This window comes from Sycon ciliatum, chromosome 2 (assembly GCF_964019385.1).
Source record: "Sycon ciliatum chromosome 2, ocSycCili1.1, whole genome shotgun sequence".
Taxonomy (NCBI): Eukaryota; Metazoa; Porifera; class Calcarea; order Leucosolenida; family Sycettidae; genus Sycon; species Sycon ciliatum.
Genome location: NC_088644.1, coordinates 48322753 through 48342358, shown reverse-complemented (window position 1 = coordinate 48342358; position 19606 = coordinate 48322753). Strand labels below are relative to the sequence as shown.

The following is a 19606-nucleotide window of genomic DNA, read 5'->3' as shown; positions in this document are numbered from 1 at the left end:
GACATCCAGCGTTCGGGATGAGAATGGCAACTTGACAGACGGTCCAGAGAGTTTGGGAGCTTGTTGGCATCGCCACTTTGATCGTGTCCTTAATGTTCAGAGTGTGTTTGATGCGGAAGTCATTGAATCCATGCCAGTGCTTGGCATCAGGCAAAGTCTTGACGACCCACCCTCTTTTGAGGAAGTGGTATCGGCGATCAGGAAGCTACACCCAGGCACTGCGGGTGGACAGTCTGGAATTGTCCCGGAGATGATTCTTGCTGGTGGCGAGGCCTTGCATGAGCGCGTCCACAATGTGATCAATGAGGTATGGACCTGCGGTTCTGCCGTGTCTGACTGGCGAAACGCAGAGATCGTCCCTATCGCCCAGAAAGGTGACTTACGGTCCTGCGATAACTGGCGTGGCATCAGCCTCCTGGATGTGGTCGGCAAGGTCTTTGCTCGTGTTCTTCAGGGTCGCCTGCAGGCGGTGGCAGAGGATGTTCTGCCGGATTCCCAGTGCGGATTCCGCAGGGGCCGTGGCTGCAGTGACATGGTATTCACCGCAAGACAACTGATGGAGAAGGCAGTGGAGCACGATTCTGAGCTATATGTGCTTTTCGTCGATCTGCGCAAGGCCTATGATTCAATTCCGCGGTCTGCTTTGTGGCTTGTGCTCTGCAATCTGGGCATTCCTCCGAAGCTGCTTGGCCTTGTCCAGTCGCTCCATGAAGGCATGGAGGCGCGTGTTCGGCTCCCTAACGTCGTCACGGACAACATCAACGTCCGGAATGGCTTGCGTCAGGGCTGCACACTGGCGCCTACGCTCTTTAATCTGTATTTCTCTGCAGTGGTCTCTTCGTGGCATCGCCAGTCTTCTGTCCCGGGTGTACGGGTCCGCTACCGTGTCGGCAGGAAGCTTGTTGGGGATCGGACCGCCAAGTCTCGACTGGCCTCCACTGACGTCACAGAGTCCCAGTTTGCCGACGATGCGGCTCTCTACACCACCTCTTTGAGCCACCTGGAGACGATGACAAACGAGTTTGTGTCCTGTGCTTCGGGTTGGGGTCTACCTGTGAGCGTCCAGAAGACAAAGGCCATGGCGGTTAACTGCTCTCACCCGCCACCTTCCATTGATCTTCAGGATGGAGGAAGCGTGGAGGTTGTGGACAGCTTTACCTATCTTGGCAGTGTCCTGAGTGCAGACGGTGCTCTGGACAAGGAGCTCACCTCCCGTCTTGCCAAGGCCTCTCGTGCTTTTGGCGCTCTCCAAAAGCCAATCTTCGGGTGTAGCGGCCTATCCATTAAGTCTAAGCGTCTTGTCTACAAGGCCATTGTCCTCCCTACCCTCTTTTATGGAGCAGAGACTTGGCCCATGAAGGCCCGGCAGATGAATCGCCTGAATCTGTTTCATCGCTCATGCGTCCGTTCCATCTTGGGAGTCTCAAGGAGCGATCAGCACTCCCGTCATCTTAATACTGCTGATCTAGCCCAGAGAGTGTGTCTTCCTGAGGACATTGGCGCTCTCCTGCGTGAGTACCGTCTGCGTTGGCTGGGTCATGTTGCCCGTATGGACGCGGCCCGGATTCCTCAACAAGTGTTGTTTGGTGAGCTCGAAGCAACCAGACCACGGCATGGGCCAAAGAAGCGTTGGCGAGACACGATTGTCGGTGATCTGCGCTCGCTGGATATTCCGGAGTCCGAGTGGTATCGGCTCGCACAAGATCGCCCGGAATGGCGCAGGCGGGTTCATCAACATCGTCTTCCTCCCCCGGCACCGAAGGACTTTCATTGCGCATGCGGCAGAGCGTTTAGGAGAAGTGGCGATTTGAAGCGTCACATCAAGTACTGCCCAACTCAGTAGCCTATCATCTCCACTGGAGATGGGGCGTCAAAGGTCAAGGTCAAGGTGTGTGTGTGTATGTGTGTGTGCGTGTGTGTGCGTGTGCGTGCTTTCTATACTGGTTACCCCAGCAAGTGTAAGGTGTGCATAGGTAACTGTCTTGGCCGTCCTATTCTGATGTACTCCGTGTGGTGGAGGCCAGGTGTGGATTGGGGTGGTCGATTCACATAGCTTCGCCAGTTGTGTGGATTAGACAGTTATCTGGCGCTTGTCTTGATCTGTTTCAATCAGAATCAGATCCGCTATCGTTGCTATAAAGAAAAAATCTGGGGGGGGGGCACATCCAGTGCATTTGAAGATTTGCGTGATTCTCTTGCAACGGGCATATACATGGTACATGGTCTGCGCGTGTGTGTGTGTGTGTGTGTGTGTGTGTGTGTGTGTGTGTGTGTGTTTGCGTGTGTGTGTGCGCGTAAGTGTGTGTGTGAGGCCACCACAATGGTTCGCAGCAAGCTTCTACTTGATGGTCAATTTTGCCGCAGGCCTCGCCCAGTGGCGAAACCCGACGCAGCCGTGGTTGATATGATAGCGGACCGCCCTGTTATTCCTGGTCTGGATCAGCCACCCAGTGTTGCTGAGCTAGAGGCTGCACTGCAGATCATGAAAGCGGGTAAAGCAGGCGGTCAGTCGGGCATTCTACCGGACATGGTCCTACATATTGGTAAAGACCTACACAGTCGCATCCTTACCATCATGCGTAAATCCCTGCACGAAGGCACTGTAGTCGATGATTGGTGTGATGCAGTGGTTGTGCCCATCCGCAAGAAGGGAGATCTACACCACTGTGATAATTGACGCGGCATCAGTCTGTTGGACGTTATAGGCAAGCTGCTTGCCCCTATTCTGCAGGACCGCCTGAAAGCTATCGCTGAAGATGAGTTGCCAGACTCTCAGTGCGGCTCCAGAAAGGGCCGTGGGTGCGTCGATATGGTGTGCGTTGCACGGCAGTTGATGGAGAAGACGTTGGAGCATGATTCAGATGCATTTGTCCTCTTCGACGATCTGAGTAAGGCGTATGACAGTACACTGTGTGCAGAGCTGTGGCAGGTTCTCCAGAAGCTTGGTGTTCCGCCGGCAATGCTCCGCCTCATCCAGTCACTCCACAACGGTGGCGTGCTTTTGTCCACCTGGGGTCTCGACAGCGACGTCTGAGACCTGGTCACGCAGTCGTTCGCCCTCGACCCTCTGGGGTCAAGCACGCGAAAATTCGCAGCAAGGCTGACGACCGCGCACTCCAGTGGCTAGATACTCTCGCCACATGCACCGGACGCCGGTGGCCAACGGGGCTACTCTGGCGTGAGGATGACATCACCCTTCCACGGAACAAGGCAACGGCCGCCTAGCGTCTCGAGCAGCTGGTGAGGCGCATGCGGAAGGATGACACACTCGCAAAAGGCTACCAGAGCAAGATCGACAGCTATTTGGAACAGGGGTATGCCCGGAAGCTGTCACCTGAGGAGACCACCCACCAGCCAGAGCGGACATGGTACCTGCCACACTTTGCTGTGTACAACAAAGAGAAAGGCAAGGTGCGGCTGGTGTTTGACGCCACAGCAAAGTCGCATGCAAAGTCTCTAAACGACTTCCTCCTCACCGGCCCCGACCTCCTGACGCCGATCACACAAGTTCTGTACAACTTCCGACTGTATGATGCAAGGAGACTGTATGATGCAAGGAGACCAGCTTATGTGTACCAGATGGACGTCATGATATTCGGTGCAGTCTGCTCACCAACCTCCGCCCAGTTTTCGAAGAACATCAACGCGCACGACTTGGCTTCCGTAGAGGCTCGAACCGTGACAGCCATAGAGAAGTGCCACTATGTCCACGACTACTTCCACAGCACTCCAACAACCGAGGAAGCCGTAGCACTAACCCGCAAGGTGATGGACGTCCATGAGGGGGAGGGTTTGTGATCCGTAACTGGGTGAGCAACTCTCCGACGGTCGTCGAGAGCCTTCCATCAGATCTGAGGTCACCAGGAATTGTGAACGTCAACAACCACAGCCTCCCCATTGAGAAGACCCCGGGCCTCCGATGGGACACTGCGAAGGACACTCTTGGCTTCTCCTGCGGCATAAAGCCAGATCCAAAGGCACCAGTCACCAAGCGAAGCGTCCTGCGACACACAATGTCGGTCTTTGACCCACTCGGCCTGGTGTCTTGCCACTCCATTATTGCACGCATGCTTCTCCAAGATATGTGGAGAGCTGGCAAAGGCTGGGATGATGAACTCCCTGCATCTCTTGCACTGAGATGTACAGATTGGGCTGCAGAGCTAGACCAGGTGGCCACCGTAGAAGTGCCACGGTGCTACACACCGTTGATTACAGTCGCTACCGACATCCAGCTGCACGTGATCGCAGAAGCAAGCGAGAAAGCATACGGCGCCGCTGCGTCCTTCAGAGTAGCGAACCACGGTACTCAGCTGGCAGTGTCCCTAGTCGCAGCGAAGGCACGCGTTGCTCCACTGAAACCGGCCTCGATACCCCGTCTGGAACTCCAGGCCGCGGTCCTGGCCTAGCGACTATCCTGTACCGTCCGGGAGCAGCTGCGTATCTCAATTCCACGGGACATATTCTAGACGGACTCCAGAACGGTGTTGCTGTGGATACGCTCGGACGCACGGCAATACAAACCATTTGTGGCCCAGCGGATCTCGGAAATAACGGACACAACTGAAGTAGACCAGTGGCAATGGGTACCAACAAGAGAGAACCCAGACAACGATCTCTCTAGAGGCATCTCTGCCCAGCGCTTGCAGCCGGACGATCGCTGGTTTGGCGGCCCGGACTATCTGAGGCAAGGCGAAGTTGGGCTCAGACATGAGAAGCAGTACGGCGCTCTCTTCACTTGTCTTGCCAACCGAGCCGTTCACGTGGAGCGGGCGGACGACATGTCCACCCACTCAACGCTAATGGCCATCGGGCGATTCATCAGCAGGCGAGGCTGCCCACTGGTGATTCACTCACACAACGGAACTAATTTCAAAGGCGCCGCCAAAGAGCTTTGCCAGGCCATTCGTGAGCTGAATGAAGCTCACATCCAGGACCAGCTTTCTCATGATGGCATTACATGGTCGGTCAACCTGCCGCCGGCACCCCACATAGGCGGAGCCTGGGAGCGGCTCATTGGGTCCATCAAGACCGTACTTCACGCCATCATTAAAGGGGAAGTGCATCGATTTTTCAAGTAGGGCTCAGATGAAAGACAATTGGATATCGGTTCCGATGGTATATCTCTCGCTTGCGTACGGCAAGGGAAACTTGCCATATCGCCGATTTCCTGATCCCGTTTCCATGGCGACTACAGGTGATGACGCACATTCTGCTTAGCTCCGTGAGAGAGAAGGTCGATCACTGCAGAATTGTGTCATTTTCAGTTGTCTTCTTGTATTCGCGAAGTGAAAGAAGTACTGTGTTCAATGCTGTTAGTGCCGTGAACTGTTTATTAGTAGTCCTATCCGTTGTGTACTGGGACGTGACACCGACAGGGGAAAGCTGGAGTGCGGAGACGTTAGCTGGCAAGCGAAAATCGTGACGAACCAAGTGCTGAAATCTTGGTTGGGACAAATCAAACGTTCAGCATTTACCTCAACCAAGGACCATGCCGTTTGCTCTTTCCACTTCCTGAAGATGGATGCGCTGCCTGCTGGAGACTCTCCTATCTCTCGTAACATCTTCTGAAGCTAGGTGAGACGACGAGTAGCGGAGATTAGCGAACGAAATAATGTCGTATGTTTTGAAATTTTTGCTGAACATTTCTCAGGAGAGATGGCGAATACCAAGCATCTTCTCCTAGTCTAGAGAAACCATTTCGTAGGCTACATTCCGCCTAGGGAAATGGCTGGGGAGGACACACTTGGAGGAGAACGAAGTATGTGATCTTGTTTATTTGGTATTGCAATCTTATGTTTGACGAACATACGGCATGGTGCATAGTTGGTCGTTGAGTGCCTGCATGTGCATGTATAAGTGTGTGCTGATAAACACTTCCTATGCAAGAATCTGACACTCATGCTCTCTTTCTTTCTTGCAGTATGTGCGCACGTGTGTGTGTGTGCGTGTGTGTGTGTGTGAGTGTGTGTGTGTGTGTGAGAGAGTGTGTGCAGGAGCAGCGTGGAGCATGCCAGTGTGATCGCTGTGGCGTTCTTGCCCGTCACAAGTGTGTGGCTCAGCCCCCAACGACAGTGGAGCCGTGTTGTGGTGAATACTGTGTGTCCCGCGACCGCTGCTTCCGTTCGGTCCAGGGCAGGAATAGACACTGCTGCTGAAGCTCTCCCCGGCCGTACGTCAGTCTCGTGGCAGATGACCCGAACTCTCATTTTGTGTGTGTGTGTGTGTGTGTGTGGTGTATTTATGTGTGTTGCTCCCTACGTAGCCGGACAAACTCTTTTTTTTGTGTCCCGGGCGCCACGGGGCGGCGTTCTCCCATTCTCTCTCCACTGCCCCTCCGGGCCCACGTGGCTGTGACTCGACAGGGCAGGGCAAGTGTGTGTGTGTATGGTGCATGGTGTGTGCTGGCATGTCTGTATAAATATGTTGGACGGGAATTTGTTCACCCACAACGTTGACGGAAAACCATGCTAGGTGTTGCTGGAATGTATGGAGTCTGCGAGCACTTACAATAACTTGCGTCATGTCACAACAAAGAACGGTGCAGTGTTTGACCCTCATGTAAACATGATGGTGATGGTACCTCACCTAAGCTACCCATGAAGCTAGAAAGAACATCAGGTCAACAGAATTGTACCAGAGGAAAGCATCTATTGCCCGAACTTCTTCATATGAAATGAACAATACCCTTCTCCATCATGAGAGACAACATGCAGATGAAGTGTATGGACAAATAATATAATAGGCCATTCACTGAGGGCATGGAATGATCTCTACGTGTAGATTGGATAGACACATGCACGTCTGCAAGGAAAGCATTTGTTCATGGGTTAGTTCATGGGCTGATTGAGTTCACATGGACTAAGTTCATATAATGCCATCTCTCCTGAGCAGCAAAAATTTCAAAACATACGACATTATTTCGTTCGCTAATCTCCGCTACTCGTCGTCTCACCTAGCTTCAGAAGATGTTACGAGAGATAGGAGAGTCTCCAGCAGGCAGCGCATCCATCTTCAGGAAGTGGAAAGAGCAAACGGCATGGTCCTTGGTTGAGGTAAATGCTGAACGTTTGATTTGTCCCAACCAAGATTTCAGCACTTGGTTCGTCACGATTTTCGCTTGCCAGCTAACGTCTCCGCACTCCAGCTTTCCCCTGTCGGTGTCACGTCCCAGTACACAACGGATAGGACTACTAATAAACAGTTCACGGCACTAACAGCATTGAACACAGTACTTCTTTCACTTCGCGAATACAAGAAGACAACTGAAAATGACACAATTCTGCAGTGATCGACCTTCTCTCTCACGGAGCTAAGCAGAATGTGCGTCATCACCTGTAGTCGCCATGGAAACGGGATCAGGAAATCGGCGATATGGCAAGTTTCCCTTGCCGTACGCAAGCGAGAGATATACCATCGGAACCGATATCCAATTGTCTTTCATCTGAGCCCTACTTGAAAAATCGATGCACTTCCCCTTTAAAGAGCGCCACCCCAAGGAGGAGACCCTCCTGATCGCACTGGCAGAGGCAGAGGCACTCGTGAACAGTCGACCTCTCACACATGTCATTCTGGATGCCGCCGCCGACGAGGCCTTGACTCCAAACCATTTCCTGATCAGCTCCTCATGTGCCATACTTCAAGGAATCGCGCAGGAAGGAGATGTCTCGCTGCGGCGCCAATGGCGCGTTGCGCAAGCTCTTGCGGATATGTTCTGGCGCCGTTGGGTTCGGGAGTACCTACCGACTCTCGCTCGCCGCATAAAGTGGAACCGCCAAGCGAAGCAGCTCGTCGAAACGACATTGTCATCATCGCGGCCTATAACACACCACGGGGTCTCTGGCTCAAAGGTGTCATTTCAGCCATCCATCCGGGCCGCGATGGTGTTCTTCCGTGTCGTCCACGCAAAGACCGCATCTGGTAGCGTTTTTCGTCCACCTGCCACGAAAAATTGTGTATTGGACGTGCGGTCGTAGAGGTCTCATGCCTCCCGCACTTCTGCGCTGCAGCTAGCTGCACTGGTTTTTTTTTTTGCTTTGTGCGTCCATGGACCATCCACCTATATTTCTACTCGGATAACGCGATAGTTATGTTAACTCTCCCACGGTTTGTTACCAAGGGGGAGAATGTTGCTGCTTGACTGCACTAACTCGCAGCACCCTTTTCGTTTGTGCTTTACCCGTTTGGGCACCTACTGTGTCACCTCCGTAAAGAGGACCATACTACGCTTTTCCTTACACGTACGACTCACTTTGTAAACCTTTTCTTATAATCACACAACTCCCGAGAACAGGGACAGATCAATAAAGAACACCTTCTAATCAACAAGAGAAATTCTGAGCTTGTGTCTGTTACGAGGGTTGTGCCACGGGGCACTGAGATCTCACCAAAACAGGTTGGATATTGATATCACATTGTGATTCTCAAATTGATTTGTGTCTGTTAGTTGGAGAGGTAGATCTACTAGATGCGAAAATGCAACAACAATGCAGACATCCAGCGTGGAGTTGTAAATAATTGACTCCCGTCTGGAATGCGCGATCCCAGCAGTGTTGTTCCGTACTGACTGGATCATCGAAATCCAAACGGGTATCATTTTACTAACGGTACGTGAGACTATCGAGCGGATACCCAGGTACCCAGTACACCACTAGAACAAAACCAGCGGATACCCAGGTACCCAGTACACCACTAGAACAAAACCAGCGGATACCCAGGTACCCAGTACACCAGTAGAACAAAACCAGCGGGTACCCAGGTACCCAGTACACCACTAGAACAAAACCAGCGGGTACCCAGGTACCCAGTACACCCCTAGAACAAAACCAGCGGATACCCAGGTCCCCAGTACACCACTAGAACAGAACCAGTTCTTCATCAACACATACATCTGCTGTTTAGGTATGTACACGTGCTTGAAGCGGCCCACAAGTAAATCAAATAATGGCTTTACCTTTATCAGACGACCATCCTGGCTATCGGCTTCATTGTTTGTGAAGGGCAGGCATTGCATAATGAGTTGGAAATGGTTGCACGTCATGAGGGCCGGAAATCCTGGTGTGCCGATAGTAGCGTCAGTGCTCCAATAATAGGTTCATTTGGGGCTTGTACACCAGACCACTCACTGAGTCAGTAAGTACAGAGCAATAAATATCTTCATCTCTACCCCTGTCACTGGCATGCAGGAAAGCAGGCTGGAAAATGGCCCGGCCGTGGAACTGGCTAAGTATGCACTGTACCGTATACCGGTTGGTTTCGGTGACGAGCAGCTGCCAGAATTACAGTACATGTACAAAGTATAAGTTCAAAAACCAGTATGCTGTGGCATCATCTGCTGGCTGTACTGGGATTCCAGGCCGTGCAGAGAATTCAGGAATAGTAGGTTTGGCATTCCTTTTCGTCCAAGCTGCATCGTCACGTGCTGCAGGAGAATTGTCAGGTCCATGTACACAAGTTTGTGCATCAAAAAAATTTAATATTTCCTCATGATCAGCGTTCGTGTCTGCGTCCTGCGCTGGCGTAACTTGTGCTGCTGCGCCCTGCTCAAGTTCGACATCGACATGTCCGATATCCTCAGGGCCAAGGCGACCACGGCAGTAGGTACGACATCCACCACGGCGGACACGTCCGCGAAATTAAATTTGTTCCGTCGCAATCGCGCACGGCTATGTCCGCATCTGAGTCATCGGCTTCACTATCGCAGCTCCAGTCATCGATCATCACTGTCCGAGTCCATGGCATGATGGACTGGATCACTTCTTCAGCCGACATGCGGCGTCTCGCCATGTCTGAGTGACAGCTAATCGGAATCGAAATAATTAATAATAATGTTTTTCGAGCGCGCTTTGAATGTACGTGCCCGCGGCCGTACTTTGAAACACGGGGTAAGGTCTTACTCCGTAGGGGGAAATCCCTAGTTTCCCCTCGAAGAGCCATAATCGGCCACGGTCTGTGACTGGTGACCATGGCATGGGGACTAGTGCGGTACGAGGACGAGACATGCGTGTATGGTCGCACGTTTGGCTGCTGTATGCTAGCCCGGTACGGTGGGTGCGCCAATCTCCAGCATAACCATGTGCAAAGACTTTTAAATCATGACATGATGTTGCACTGCCACTGTCTGCTTCGTCCCGGTTTCACAACCCTGTGCATTGCAGCCGTGAGCAAAACCAGCTCAGGCTGAGAGATCCCTCCGGAGTTCCATCTTGTCCACAGTGCGCTGAGCCCACTCAGATCGGTCATGGTCTTTATTATTGGCATGCCAAAGTGCGCATTCTGAGCCCACTCATCACATCGGGCATGGTCTTTGGCATGTCTCTGGCAGCAGCGCTTGCCTTGACTGCTCACTGCTGTGGCCAGGTTTAATTTCTGTCGTCCACCCACAGCAGTGACATGTCCACTGCTACCTGTATTCCTGCTGTTATTACGATACTTACGATGATGGGTAGCACGGGTACCCTACTACCCGATGACATCCCTCCTTACACTAGTTACAGTGCAGCTGTACTGGTGCCGAGGAAGTACCGGTTGACAGTTGTACACTAGAACGTTCTTATTCTCATGTGGAAATTTGTATATGGCCGAGCCACCTTGTACAGACGGGTATCATATGCCTGGTAACATTCTGGTCTGTTCGTTCTTGGGTGCATATTGTTCTTGATCGTCCGAGAGTAAGGGTACGGCATTGTTAGGATTACGGGTCACGAGGGAGCAGAGTTTGCAATGTACTTTTATGTTTATGTATCTATGTCATTCGGATGTTCCCAAGTTGTACATTGTACTGTTGAGATACGGAATTCAAATAAATCAATACCATACCATACCATGTGCCTGTATCAGCTCGTTCCAGGGCTGGGATCTGTTCAAAACGGGTGTGCAAGGGATTGGTGTGTGCGTAAAGCATCAGCTGTGACATTTTCAGATTGCATTAGAAGACGTGCTAGTTGAAATGAATGAAAACCGTATATTGCCATTATCGGGTGTATTTTGTCATGGTCTCGATAGAGCCATAAAGATCAAGGAGGACTAATATTATTTCACCACGGCTCACTAGAATCACCCTGGACACATCTGTACAAGTCCGACATCACTCATGAGCACTACACCACGTGATGCGAGTTTTCGTTATCGCAGGCTGACCCAAAAGGAAAGCATTGTTATGTGTATAGCGCAACCCCGTTGCCAACCCGTCTCAAGTAATTGACATTATGTGGTGCGTTCTCCGAGGATTATGCATGTAGATTCTTGGTGTCACCACACACACAGCGCGGGATGGAAGATCCTTGAATCACGTGCCCGGATAATCGGAGACTGGATGGGCTTCACACAGTTTGTATGTCAACATGTTTAGATCGTGACGATTAGTCAGGTCTCTGCTCTACTCAGAGAGTCTACTCCGGCTAGTCCTACAAGCCACCCATTGTCTGCACAGCCACAAGCCTGTCACAACTCCGTGTTGTCAAGAACAATCCAAAGAACGAACCTTTTCAAATTCAACCAATCCGCAACGTACCTCCTACTCCTAGCAACCAACCAGTTGCAGTGTCTAAGCTGAATGCTTATGCCACGTTAAATCGACGACTAGGCGCATGCGTGGAATAAAGTGCCCCGGAGACGCTGCGCTTGTTCAATCACATACATTAGATGCCGTCGTTCCTCCACTGTCTCTCTGAGATTCACTGTAGTGCAATCCATACTGTCTACTGATTCTTTGCTTTTCCTAAGACTAAAGACTTGTGCCAAGATGCCTTCGTACAGATTCCATTCCTCATTGCATTCAAATGATGTTGTCGTGTCCTCTGACGGACGCGAAATGACACGAGTAGCTAGTGCTACCGACGCCACACAAACCCAACCTGCCCCTGCCGCTCAGACTACGCCATCAGCTCCTGCTCCAAAAACGCATCGAGGTAAGTACGCGTGCCGGCGTGTACGCGTGTATGTGTGGGTGATGTCATGTGTGTGTGTCTGTGTGTGTGTGTGTGTGTGTGTGTGTGTGTGTGTGTGTGTGTGTGTGTGGCGTGTGTGTGTGTGTGTGTGTGTGTGTGTGTGTGTGTGTGTGTGTGTGTGTGTGTGTGTGTGTGTGTGTGTGTGTGTGTGTGTGTGTGTGTGTGTGTGTGTGTGTGTGTGTGTGTGTGTGTGTGTGTGTGTGTGTGTGTGTGTGTGTGTGTGTGTGTGATTGTGTGATGGGTGACCTTGAGTTCGTTGAAAAGATCACTTCTTATCTGAATGGACGTGTGGCTCTTTCTCTCTCCCACAGTCTACTGGATATTGTCTGAACACACACTAGTAGGCATGTGAGATGTGCACGGTAGATATCTGTAACTTGCTTATAGAGAATTCAAGAGAATGCCACGTCAAAAGTATCTAGTACTCCACGTACAGTGCTGCCCAATGAAATCCAGTCACGTCACTCAAGTTTGCACCTTGCATTATTTCCCAGCCCAGTGTTAGCAGGTCTAGGGCTACGGAAAGTCCGGCGCGTACTCGAGTGAGGTGAATGGATTTCATTGAGCAACGCTGTCGTATCCAATAATACGGAGTGAATTGTCAGATTGTCAGACTGTTTTGGCGATAGAAGCGCTCTGGCATAGGATTCAGTTTAGGCCCACCAGAGCATACTACAGTGTAGCATGATGTAACGCAGTGGGTGGTGGTCGCACTACTAGTAGCATGAAACCAAGAAAGTAGGTCAGCTATTGTGGATCACGTAGGAGAGTATGAATGAATGTGAGTTTGCCTACGTTATGCCACATGTAGACCAGGTACATAGTCGCATTTGTATTCGACTGGTTTGGGCAGTGGAGATTTCTGTGCCCTTGCACATGGCTTGGTTGATCACAGTATGACCGTGTTTGGGGTCAGCAGATCATGTCGTGATCTCGACCGGCCGTGCATTGCATAGGCCACTGTACTGATCACTTACCGGATTCCAAATTTGCATTTTGTTTCGGGTCTGTAGAGTGTTGTGTGGTGTGTCTGGTTTGGTCCCCAGTAGAGCTACTCACCAGTGCTATGCACAGACACAGATACTGCGTCTGATGTCTGAGACTTCGCTAGAGACTAGAGGCTAGAATCCCTGTTGTATCAAATCGACGTGTATCTATGACGTAAAAATTACATTTTTTTATGTTCGTAGGCTAGGCTGCGTAGCTAGCGTACACTAGTACACTGCACTAGAAACAGTCTTCTGCTGTCTGTAATGTTCCATACATCAACAGAGCGCTAGCAAACTAGAGGTCAGAGTTCAAAGGTTCAGTCAGTTGATCCTTCCCGTCGCGCTGCTGAATACTTTCTGGTTTCGTCCGTTCCTTGCAGTTCATTAGTAGTCTTGTTCATGTCCAAGGAACATCAGGGAGGAGGTTTTGAAACTCAGCCATAGGTACTGGACTAGAGTATTTGCATGTTGATGTTTTACTTCAGCAGTGCCCTTCCTCGTCCTGTAAAGTTTCAATTGAAATATTTCCTGCAATTCAGTTAGTCGAGTCGGAGTAGTTCGTAGTGTTTCTTGTGATCAATGGAAGCGAGACGGAAGGCGACCATCCTAGACTGTGAGTAAAAACAGCTTTCTTTCCAATACCTTCGCTTTGCCGTCGTTAATCTCCAATGCTTTTGTTAGTATGAATGTCGTTTGTCGTGAACCTTCGTCTCTGTCCTAGTCTCTTGTCAAAACGTGACGGCCATTCACTGACCTAAATTGGTTGTTTGTTGAGGTGTGGAGTAGTTTTCGTTCGTCGACAGTTGTTGTAGGAAATGGTAGCAAGGAGGTGTAGCATTTGTCGGTCGTTTCTGTAATTTTGTTGAGGAACGTAAATTGCATGTGTTGCAGTGTGTTGTGAGGACACCCCCGTGATGTCGTTCATTGATCGTCTTCACCTCTTTCAGCTACAGTCACTCACAACCATATATAGCTGTATGTACGGTTATTGTGACGTTTGTTTGGAATGATGGTTGCTAGGATACCTGTACCACCCTGTACTCTGTGGCGACAAATGTCATTACTTGCCACTGTCCAAATAAGGGACGTCTCTATGACGTCATGACGTGTGTCTGTGCATGTGCCAACAAAAGTGAACAGATGAAAATGTCATTCGTATGTTGTGTCTGTTTGTGCGGTACAGATCTTGAAGAAACTGTGAAGAAATTTGCTGATGCAGTTTCTGAGAAAGGGCGAGCGATGTATGAGATATGGGCGTTGGTGTTCAACGTCCTTCATCTCCTCCATAGTACTGGAGCAGAGAAAGTTAGATGGACAACACCTGCAGGACTTACATACTCCTACACACTAGGAGTAAGTAGAGTGTTGATGTAATGTGTGTTTATGTGTGTGCTCTTGCACGTGCGCGTGCCCGTGTGTGTGTGCGTCCACGTGTGTTTGTGCGTGTGTGTGTGTGTCTGTCTGTCTGTGTAGGTGCAGGCACCTGTGTGTGTGTGCACGTGCGCATGTCCGTGTGTACGTGTGTGTGTGTGTGATCACGTACCCGTATGTGTATATGCATGTTCAAGTGGTGACACGCTGTCTTCTTCTTGTCTGTACCATTGTCAAGTGATTGATGACGTGTGGAAATTGTTTCTGTGACATAACATTACAAGATGTGCAATTGCTGCAAGCTTCTCTCAAGTTGGAATAAAGTTATGACAATTTGACTGGTTTTGACCTCTGACCTCTGAGGTCAATCAGTAGGTTTCCTAACTCCTAATGGTATTGTACTGAGAGTATTGTTGCTGTCATTGTTGTAATTGTCAAATTGTTTCTTCTGTTTTTGTATATCACATAGGTCACGATGCTACTTGTTCTCTGCTATTGTGGAGAACATTTGGGTGATGAAATGATGCAAGGTCTTGTCGACTATATTCTTCACTTCAAGTCAGTTGATGTCAATGAAGAAGATAAGACCACCGTAAGTTGTTGTGTTTTGGATTGTGACAAGAGATATTGTCTGTGTTCAGTATACTGTGCTGGTTCACTGCCATGTGTACGTCTTTGCTGGTGTCTCTGTGTGTACGTCTGTTTCCTTGTTGGTGTGTTTGGCCTTTGTATATGTACTGCATGTTCATCTGTGTGTTTGTGTGTGGGTACGTGTGTGTGTGTGTGTGTGCGCGCACGCATGTGTGTGTGTGTGCGTGTGTTTGTGGGTGTGTGCGTGTGTGTGTGTGTCTGTTCAGAACAACCGGACACTCTTACACCATTGTACAGGGACAGGCAATGCACGTTTAGCAAAACTGCTCATCGAACGCGGCGCTTGCCTCAACGCACAGTCCAGCTTGGTAAGAAATAGTGTTACTCTAGAGTCTGGTTGTCTCAACTGAATTCTCAGTTTGTATGTTCTTACATGTCTGTGTGTATGTCTGTAAGACAATCTGTTCATCGTTCGTACTCGTATGTCCTTGTGTCCACGTGTGTTCATGTTTGCACTCTCATCTGTTCATCAGAAACGACATTTTCATTCTACAACCTGTGTTATCTTGTAGGCTCACATGTGTTCTTGTGCGCATGTGTGTGTGTTTGTCCATGGGTGTGTGTGTGTGTGTGTGTGTGTGTGTGTGTGTGTGTGTGTGTGTGTGTGTGTGTCTATGTATGTGTGTGTGTGTGTGTGTGTCCATGGGTGTGTACTCACATGTGCACACAATGACTTGTAATTCTTCATGTTTGTTCATGTGCCTGTGGTCCTGCATGTGTGTTCATGTGTGCACGTGCATTGTTGTGTTTGTTTTCTAGTTGTCCAGGTCTGTGTCGGGGTGTGGTTGTAGTAGTTAGTGTAATGGTTGTATAGCAATACTCATCACATTCTCTCTTTCTCTACAGGGACGATATACTCCACTGCACTATGCAGTCATGCTGAACAGGATCAATGTTGTCAAGGTGATACTGTCACATGACAGTGACGGTGTCACCTTGGATACTGCACTGCTTACCTTGGTAAGTATTTGATTGTGTGTTGTTGTGAAGTGAACAGTTTCTATTCGCCCTTCTCACCTGTCCTGCCTCTCTCTCTCTCTCTCTCTCTCTCTCTCTCTCTCTCTCTCTCTCTCTCTCTCTCTCTCTCTCTCTCTCTCTCTCTCTCTCTCTCTCTCTCTCTCTCTCTCTCTCTCTCTCTCTCTCTCTCTCTCTCTCTCTCTCTCTCTCTCTCTCTCTCTCTCTCTCTCTCTCTCTCTCTCTCTCTCTCTCTCTCTCTCTCTCTCTCTCACTCTGTCTCTCTTTCTTTCTCTGAATGGACAGAGTGTTTGATTGTGTTTGTTGGAACGAGTAAGGAGTGATGAGTTGTTGTTATTGTAACGAGTACAAGGAAGACATGCAATTGTTCCTGACGAAGAGCTGTGATGATGATGTCTTTCCCTCCTCCTCATAGTTTCCTTTGAGATTTTTGAAATTTTTCGAAGAGTGAAATGAATTGAAGTGCTTGGATGCAGTTCTAGGACAGGGATATCAATGAGGAAGATGTGGTTTGTCATGTGAGTTATTTCAAGAGGTCATTGGCTAGTTCTCATCGTCGATAATGTGCTTGTTGTGCTGCATAGGTCATTTTCGTGAGATTGTAAATTTCTTCGTTTTTTTGAATGAGTATATCTGTTGTTGTTGTTCTTGTGATGTGTTCTTGTGCTACTCAGCTTGGTCGCACAGCATTGGACATAGCAAAGCTATTTGATCATGATGAATGTGTGCAGCTTCTCACACAGCATGAAGCTGACAAGGTATGTGTTTATTTTGTAGTTCATGAGTGAGTAAATTATGTATTGTAGTGTGTAGAGTGTGTAATGGTGGAGTATGGCTGAATCATCGACTGTCATTCAACCAGAAATGCCAACCAGCTGGGTCTGTTTTGCGTACTCGGTCTTTTGATTTTCTGTACTTGTCAGTGTTTTGCGTGCTAACGTGTACTGACGTGTGTTGTCGGTTTTGACACACATGCACGTCGCTCCCTGAATTTGTACTGCAAGATAGATGTGTCTTGTACCCACGACAGAATGTTTTGTGATGTCTGAAGTCGTAACATGGCAAGCACTGACTTTGCAAGGATATTCATTACTCAGCTTGTGCTTGCCACGCTACTACTACATGGTTACGTAAACAAATTCACGGTTCACGTCAGACTCAGCTGCAGGCTGAGTTTTCCGTTTCCGTAGGAACGCCTGCACCCTCTAGGATCAGCTTAGCTGATAAGTCAGTAATTTTCCCTACTTTTGCTCAAATTCCGTATTGTGGATGTAGGAGTCATTTTCAGTACAATTACGGGAAAATACGGAATGTGGTCAGCACTGCTAAACTATTATTTGTGTGATATTCTGACGCAAACAACTCTTTACCAGTGTATATATATACCAGTAGATTAGAGAGATTGAGATTCTGTGAGGAGAACTGGGCACTGTGAGGAGGTGTAGGGGCACATTGGGGGGGGGGGGTGGCTGTGAGGATTTGTAGGGGCGGGGAAGTGAGGATGTGTAGGGGCAGGGGAGGGGGGGGGGGCTGTGAGGATGTGTAGGAGCAGGGAGGGGGGGGGGGCTGTGAGGATGTGTAGGGGCATATTGGGGGGGGGGGGGAGGAGCTGTGAGAATGTATAGGGCATGGGCTGTGAGGATGTGTAGGGGCTTGGGAGGGGGGGGGGGGGCTGTGAGAATGTGTAGGGTTAGGGGAGGGAGGGGGCTGTGAGGATGTGTAGGGGCCGGGGAGGGGTGTGAGGATGTGTAGGGGCAGGGGGGGGGGCTGTGAGGATGTTTCGGGAGGGGGGGGGGGGTGCACGTGTGTGTGTGTGTGTGTGTGTGTGTGTGTGTGTGTGTGTGTGTGCGTGTGTGTGTGCGTGTGTGTGAGGGGGGGTGCAAGTGTGGGGGTGGGTGGACGTGTGTGTGGGGGGGGGTTGCATGTGTGGTTGTGTGTGGGGGGGGGGGGAGGGGGTGCAAATGTGTGTGTGTGTGTGTGTATGTGTGTGGGGGGGGGCACGTGTGTGTGTGAGGGGGGGTGGACGTGTGTGTGTGGGGGGCATGCGTGTGTGTGTGTGTTGGGGGGGGGGGGGTGCACGTGTGTGTGTGTGGGAGGGGGGTGGTGCACGTGTGTGTGTCGAGGGGGGGGGGGGTTCACGTGTGTGTGTGTGGGGGGGGGGGGTGTACGTGTGTGTGTCGGGGGGGGGGGGTGCACGTGTGTGTGTGGGGGGGGGGGGTGCACTTGTGTGTGCGTGTGGGGGGGGGGGGGTGCACGTGTGGATGGGTGGGTGGGGTGAACGTGTAGGTGTGGGGGGGGGGGGGTGCATGTGTGCGTGGGGGGGGGATGCACGTGTGTGTGTTGGGGGGGGGGGTGCACGTGTGTGTGTGGGGGGGGGGCATGTGTGTGGGGGGAGGGGGTGGACGTGTGTGTGGGGGGGGGGGTTGCACGTGTGTGTGTATGGGGGGTAGCCGCGGTACACGTGTGTGTGTGCAAGGGGGGGGGGGGGTGCACGTGTGTGTGGGGGGGGGGGGTACACGTGTGTGTGGGGGGGTGCACGTTTGTGGGGGGGGTGCACGTTTGTGGGAGGGGGGGGGGGGGTGCACGTGTGTGTGGTGTGGGGGGGGGGGATGCACGTGTGTGTGTGTGTAAGGGGGGGGGGTGCACGTGTGCGTGTGGGGAAGGTACACGTGTGTGTGTCTATCCTGCAAACTACATGACATGTAACTGAATTGACTATTTTCTTGTTTTTTTTGTCCAGGTAATCTATGGCCAGGCAAAGAAGAAAAAGCTAAACACACGTTCAAACTGACACTGGTAAGTGCGAAATTAATAATTGATACTGCTTGTTCTTGACGGAAGATAACCAGAAATTCTGAAGCCATCTTATGCCCCCCCCACCCGAATTGTCATCCGGCCTGTTGTCATTGTACTGTAATGGTGGATTTCTCTGTCCTTTGGTCAATATTGATTTCACAAAAGGCTGATATTTGTTGTACATCTCACCCCTTGGAGTACTGAATTAAACTGATTGAATGAGTGTGCGTTCTCTTCTCTTGTGATTTTGCTTTGTAAACAGTTGCCATGCCGACTTGGAAAGTTGAAACGTAGCAGATGAGGACCCTAATTTACACGAAACCCGTGACCTGATTTTACATGCATGAACACGTCGCCATTTTCTACCATGTGTAGTCAATTCTACCGCGTGTAGTCAATTCTACCGTATGTGTAAAATAATTACACTGTACATTCTTGGTAAATTGCTGGACGTAGGCAGTAAACTTACCAGCTGGTTGATTTTGTTCTTACATTACACAGTGTCTGCTGAATACATAACATACATTATATTTTCCATAGCTCTTTACAACTAAATTTCATGAATAATTCTGATTGTTGCTCTCGCCTGGTGTATAAACTGCGTACAAGTGGCTGATTGGTGTTCTATGCCTGTTTACAATGTGATTTAAGTTCATTTACTTCATTTTCTTCTTCAAGACATTCTCCGCTTGCTCTGGTTTCCTTTCCATGTACCTGTAGGTGTGTAGGGTGTAACTAATATTGGAATGATTTGACTATAGGTTGACTAGCCGTTGTGTACTTCTAATTACCCCTTCCTATGTTACATTACTGACTTTGTCACTGGCTCTGCTTTTGTTTTTTTAATATCTGCACATATATGTACATGTATTGGAACCT

At 50.1% G+C, this 19606-nt stretch overlaps 3 protein-coding genes across 4 annotated transcripts in view; 2 read left to right on the top strand and 1 right to left on the bottom strand.

The window, feature by feature from the left end:
• LOC135810929 (uncharacterized) overlaps positions 1–9043 on the bottom strand; it is a 16225-nt gene extending 7182 nt beyond the window's left edge. Inside the window, exon 1 of the mRNA XM_065324311.1 lies at positions 8951–9043. The gene's annotated coding sequence lies outside the window, so the exon portion shown is untranslated. The remainder of the gene's footprint in view (positions 1–8950) is intronic.
• LOC135810288 (uncharacterized) overlaps positions 1–19606 on the top strand; it is a 60772-nt gene that overhangs the window by 18260 nt on the left and 22906 nt on the right. The gene's annotated exons all lie outside the window — the stretch shown is intronic.
• Positions 11522–19597, top strand: LOC135810290 (uncharacterized). Of its 2 annotated transcripts, none has more exons than XM_065323775.1 (8): positions 11522–11906; positions 14118–14287; positions 14775–14897; positions 15163–15264; positions 15803–15916; positions 16606–16689; positions 18687–18727; positions 18990–19597. In XM_065323775.1, exons 1-7 carry the CDS (start codon positions 11741–11743, stop codon positions 18720–18722), a joined length of 795 nt encoding a protein of 264 aa, XP_065179847.1. In that variant the 5' UTR covers positions 11522–11740; the 3' UTR covers positions 18723–18727; positions 18990–19597. The 2 variants fall into 2 exon arrangements, with proteins under 2 accessions (XP_065179847.1, XP_065179846.1); XM_065323774.1 differs by having other exon boundaries at positions 18672–18727.